Source organism: Sceloporus undulatus, chromosome 4 (assembly GCF_019175285.1).
Source record: "Sceloporus undulatus isolate JIND9_A2432 ecotype Alabama chromosome 4, SceUnd_v1.1, whole genome shotgun sequence".
In the NCBI taxonomy this organism is placed as follows: domain Eukaryota; kingdom Metazoa; phylum Chordata; class Lepidosauria; order Squamata; family Phrynosomatidae; genus Sceloporus; species Sceloporus undulatus.
In genome coordinates, this window is record NC_056525.1 from 46,975,143 (window position 1) to 46,981,142 (window position 6,000).

General features: G+C 39.5%; 1 protein-coding gene across 2 annotated transcripts in view; it reads left to right on the forward strand.

Moving 5' to 3' along the window:
* Positions 1-4,639, forward strand: part of LAD1 (ladinin 1) — a 37,222-nt gene extending 32,583 nt beyond the window's left edge. For both annotated transcript variants that reach the window (XM_042465778.1, XM_042465779.1), the window contains exons 9-10: positions 3,054-3,131; positions 3,420-4,639. In XM_042465778.1, the coding sequence (XP_042321712.1) occupies positions 3,054-3,119 (66 nt within the window). In that variant the 3' untranslated portion in view covers positions 3,120-3,131; positions 3,420-4,639. The remainder of the gene's footprint in view (positions 1-3,053; positions 3,132-3,419) is intronic.
* Positions 4,640-6,000: the final 1,361 nt, after the last annotated feature.

The window sequence follows — 6,000 nt, forward strand, 5'->3', positions numbered from 1 at the left end:
ATTTTTTTTTCCTATTGGCTGTCTTCACTGTCCAGCTCTAGCATTCATACATGGTGATGGGGAAAACAATGGTTTGAACAATTCTCGCTTCAGCATTCAGAGTTATATCTTTACACTTTAGGATCTTGTCCTGTTCTTTTATAGCTGCCCTTTCTCCTTCTGATTTCTTGACTGCAGCCGCTATTCTGGTCAATATTTGATCCAAGGTATAGGAACTCCTTGATTATTTTAATTTTATCGTTATCTAGAATGAATTCTTGTAGACCTTTCATGGTCATTTTTTTTAACGTTCAGCATTAAGTCTATGTTGGCACTTTTGTGCTTAACCTTCTTCAGTAATTGCTCCAGGACTTTGTTTACTTCTGCTAGTAGTATTATGTCATCTGAATATTTTAGGTTGTTAATATTCCTTCTTCTGATCTTCACTCCTCCTGCTTCTGAATTTAAGCCTGCTTTACATATAGTGTTTTCTGCATACAGATAGACCAAATAGGATGATAGAATGCATCCTTGACTGATCCTTTTTTCTTTTGGGTACCATTCTTTTTGTCCATATTCTGTTCTGACAGCAGACTCTTGTCTTGAGTACAGCTTTCGTATCAGGACAATCAGATACTGTGGCACTCCCATTCCTCTAAGTGCAAGTCATACCTTTTCATGATCTAAGTTGTCAAAGGCTTTTTGGTACCATAGATCAAATTGTTTTCACATAGCTGCTCTTATTGCTTCTTTTAAAATGTAACTTTAAATCTAAAGAAGTTTAAGATATTAATGTTAGGGCAGTTTTCCATTATGGTGGGCCCTTGGTATCCACTGAGGTTTGGTTCCAGGACCTTCCATGGATACTAAAATCAATAGATATGCAAGTCCCATTAAATACAATAATATAGTCCCTTATATAAAATGGCAAAAGCAATGTTTGCTTTTGGAATTTACCTTATTTTTCAAACTGTGGATGCTTGAATCTGTGGATAAAAAAAATCCATGGATACAGAGGGCCTACTGTACTTGATTTGTACAGTACAGTCATATTTCATTCAATTCTTATTTTATTGATGTAAAATTTAGTAGAACTGAGAGACATATTTGTCCTAGTCTGGAATGTTTTTTGGGTCTTGTGACACCTTTGAGATTAGCTGAGTGAAAGAAGCTGTAGCATAAGGGTTTGTGGACTTAGTCTGTATATGAAGAAGTAGACTAAGGGACAAAGCAGGACCATTAGCCATGGGACTGAAACAGGGCCATGGTACCCAGACACTGCAGTCTTGAGGATGGCTGTCATCACAGTCCTAAATAGGTCATGAAAAGGAGTGGTAAGAAACATCTCCTTTTGCGGTCAGGTTTGGGCCTTATTAGGTGGTCCTGGTGTGGCCTCCGCATGGCCTCTGTGTGATCAGAGGGCATGCATCATGTGGACGACCCATCCCCGGATTGGCTCAATGGTGGCCCTTTTGGTCTGTCTATTTCAGGCCTAAGTTTATGATAGCTAATACTACTTTTTCTCAGTTAATCTCAAAGGTGCTACAAGATCCCTTTGCATAATCAAATTTAGTAGTTTTCAAAACACACTTATAAACTATACTTGATGGTTTCATTGCTTCTGATGATATAATTAATGCTTCCAGCATGAATAGATGAAACACTTGAAGGTGATGGTCTGTATATAGACACCAAAAGTTTTTAAGTACAGTCGGCCCTTCTTATACACGGATTTTTTATACACGGATTCAAGCATACACGGTTTGAAAATGTCCCAAAAAAGTATACATTTACCTTGATTTTTCATTTTTATAAGGGACACCATTTTGCTATGTCATTATATTTAATGGGACTTGAGCATACACGGATTTTGTTATACACGGGGGATCTTGGAACCAAACCCCAGCGTATAACAAGGGTCCACTGTATTGCCATAGTGCACATAGGAGTAAGTGTTAAGTACACTACGATCTTAAAAATGGAAAGAATCCTTGATATGCCTACAAATTGATTCAAAGTATAAATCTTACATTTCTTCCATAAGAAAGACTGTTTCATAATTTGCAGTTTAGGATTATTGCATAGAGTTAGTTTAGCATGTAGGTTAATTGTAATTGACAAGAAATCATATGCCAAGCCTTCCAGGGAGCAGAATCACAGGAATCACCATCACTTTCTTCCTTTAATGTATAGAACCATCCAAGGAGATGTTTGAAATAAGTTAATTCCAAGATTGCCCAAGGAAAAGTATTTAAATTGGGCCATACTTTATGAACCAGGAGGTGTGCTTCAAGGAGGCCAGTTTGAAGAGAGATTCAAATTATACATAAGGCATACATAAAACTTAAAACTTAAATCTTGAAAATTAAAGCTTCATTTCAAAAGTGACAGTTGGAGCCTTTTGGGGGCAAAATAGGGTTGTGAAGATCCCTCACCCCATATAAATGTCCTAAGTACAGTGTTAATATTCTGAAAATAGACCGGAGGAATGTACAGTGAGGTGTCTCAAAGAACATACAATATCTGTGATCAAACATTCATCCTTGGTATATTAACCTTATCCCAAATTCTTAATTTAAGTGAATATACTCATCACATCTCTGTGAACTATGCAGGCAGATTTAATTCAGTGATTAGAGTAATATCCTGAGGAATCAATATACCTAAGTGTCTAAGAACATCTGGACATTGATGAAATTGCCAATTGGCAAACAACTGAGAAAGAATGTGGGAGAGAGGTCATGGGGCCATATGGATGAGTCCCACCCTCCCTGCTGATGAGATCAGTTACTGAAGCCCATGAAATGTTTCCATGCAATCCACATAGCCAGGGTGAAGAAAAGCTTTTTATAATTATTGATGTGTGTAAATGGAGAGATCTGCATACATACATGTATACATGCTGAGCCCTTCCCACATCAGCTGGATGTGTAATCAGTAGAAAAGCACATGCTAGGAAAGTTATTTTTCGCAACTGGTGGGAGTATTTCTTCTGAAAATGCTCAAAGTTGGTAAACATATAATAGATTTTTACTCCGTGCCCTTTTGAAGTCTGATAATTTGTCATCCTGCAGGATATCCGGAGAACTGTGAACACCACACAGCGGAGTCAGTGGGGAAAACAATCTGATGATTCCTGAAGGAAAACCAGGGTAAGGGCAAAAGGAAGTCAGTCAGAACAAACATGAAGTTGCTTTCTCAGTATGGAATGAGTGCCTTATTGCTTTGGACAGAAAGCAAATTCAGTTATTTTTCCTACTGGACTAATTATTAAGGAAGCCTACATGTTAATATGGCATTATGTGAGGTGATGTTTATTTAGGCTCCAAGCTCAGGCAGATTTTGAGAGTTGAACATTCAAATAGTCCAGTCTAGTCCAATATTCTTTTCTACTTGTGGAAAACTGTGCACTAGCCTAATGCTTACCTTCTGTCTTTCAGATGCAACTGTACAAGCTGCTCTGGGGACAAATTATCTCCATTTAAATCAGTGGCCTGGACCATTTGAAATTCTTCTGCATCTCTTGGTTTCAGACTTTTCCCTTTTGCAGGGCCATTTGCCTGGGAGAGAATATCTATCCATCAACCTGCCTATGGTGCCTTTACAGCATGGGATTTTTGAATTACTTTTTTTTATAATAAAAAAAAATTGCTTCTGATTGGTGGATGGGAAAATGGACACATATAAAATAGAAAGTATATTTCCATAATATTCTTATGTCTTTTGCTAATTCTGCATCTCCTAGCCCCAAAATATTAAAAAAAAAACATATGTTCTTCCAGTAGCCATGAAAGTATGAAATATATATGGTCCCTCCACTGGGTTGTGCTTCAGCTGTGACTCTGCCATAATGGATGCAATAATAAAATCCATCATGGAGTTCTTGCACCTCCCAGTAGCAGTTACTTACTGTACAATGCAGATATTTGTCTGCCAGGTGATATCATAATGTAGTCAGGTGTTATTTGCTACACAAAGATATCACTAGGATGAAGGAGGCCAGTTTGAAGAGAGAACATATAACAGATGAGGGCTGTGAAGAGGTTCACAAGAAGCTGCTGTTTAAATAATGGGAGTGGGATGGTGGGCTATTGAAGGTGAGAAGAGGAGTGCAGGTTGCATTTACAGTTTTCTCTCTGCATCAACCCCACATGGAAAAATAACGCTTAACAGGCCATGTGAAAAATTGTCAAGGGGTGGTGTGTGTGTGTGTGTGTGTGTGTGTGTGTGTTTTAAAGTAGTAAGAATTATCCCCCCCACCCCTCCCAAATGCACTTTCCTGTTTCAGCTCAGCTAAATTGTGGCTTAAACCCACTGAAACCAATGGAGTAGTTCTGCTGGGTCTCAGATCCCATAAAAATAGCACATACAACACAAGTCTATGCATCTCTACTTAGAAGCAAGTTCTATATTGAATTCAATAGGGCTTACTTCCAGGTAGGTGGATAACGGATTGCCGCCTAATTTTAGCTGGACTGAGGTCAAGTGTTCTTTGTTGAATTCTGCCTACAACAGCATAATTCAGTGGTTTAAGAATCAACCCAGTATGAACAGACAATATGTTATTTAGTGTATATGTCTAAAAAGCAACTAACTGTAGGTTCAGGGGTGAATTTGGTTCTTACTGTATTTCATAATAAATATCACTTCTGTTCAAGTATTTCTTGTCTCTGACTGTCCTTTACTGAGATTGCTGAGATCATAACCACAACTTCACTGGATTAGGTCCATCTAACCCAGTTCTGTTTCCAGCATTGACTTGTCTAGCAATAGGAAACAAGTGGACTTTCAGGTGTTATTGGGCATTCTTCAACATTGGTTATGCTAGTTAGGGATGATGAAAGTTGTTGTTCAACAATATCTGGAGGGCCATCTTTTCATACCTGTAGGCTAGCCAAATGCCTCCAGGGAGACATGAATGAAGTGAAATGTTACTTGGTCTCAGCATCTGGTATTCAGATTTATGTTATTTCCCAAAACGGCTGTTCAATTTTTTGGTATACTGAATGTAACTTTAAAGGTAAAGGTATTCCCCGTTGACAAGGTTGTCAAGTTGTGTTCAACCATAGGAGGCAGTGCTCATCTCCGATACTAAGCTGAATAGCCAGCATTGTCAGAGATTACTCTGTGATCATGTGACCAGCATGATTGCACAAAACGTTGTTTACCTTCCCACTGGAGTGGTACCTATTTATCTACTTCCATTTGCATGCTTTCAAACTGCTATGTTGACAGAAGCTGGGACTACTGATGGGAGCTCACCCCATCATGCAGCATCCGGGCCCCAAACTGCCAACCTGCCGATCTTGCAATCAACAGAGTCAGCTTCTTAACCACTTGAGCCACTTTTAAGGAGCTTCTAATGGAACAGCCCAGTTTTCCCTCTTATACTTGGCTTAGTGTCATGATGTCAAGATAGTTGTAGTTCACAAAAGTAATAAAGTTAACTCCAAAGGCAGCTGCATGAAAAAGTTAGCATGGGATCCAGTTTACTGCAAATTGACTGTCATTTTCATTCTGTATCTACCATATGCTTGACCCTGACTGGCTTTCATTTGTACTTGCTGGGTCTTGATTTTGGTGTTTTTCAGGACTAGTAGGCAAACTTTGGCGTGGTACAGACCGCCAAAAAATGGGGGCCTGCTGGCAACTGTTTTTCTTCCGGAGGGAAGCTTCAGCCACCAAACCGTGAAAAGTGGGTTCTTTTTATGCCGCAAGGGCAGTGTAACAAGTGTGGCACTGGCGCATTCGTTATGTAAGCACCACACGGCACTGTGCACTCTGCCCCAAAGGCAACCCTAGCACATGATGAAGGCCCGTTTGTATACATGGTGCCTAGCACACACTTCTAGTATACATGGTGCCTAGCACACACTAGTATACATGGTGCCTAGCACACACTTCTGTCAGTGGACAGGTGAAGGACCTTGTTCATGTGCCCGTTCACTGTGGTTATTTCAGTTGGGGCCAGATAGGGTGCAATGGGTGTCAAACTTGGATTCTGCCAACCACTGCAATTGC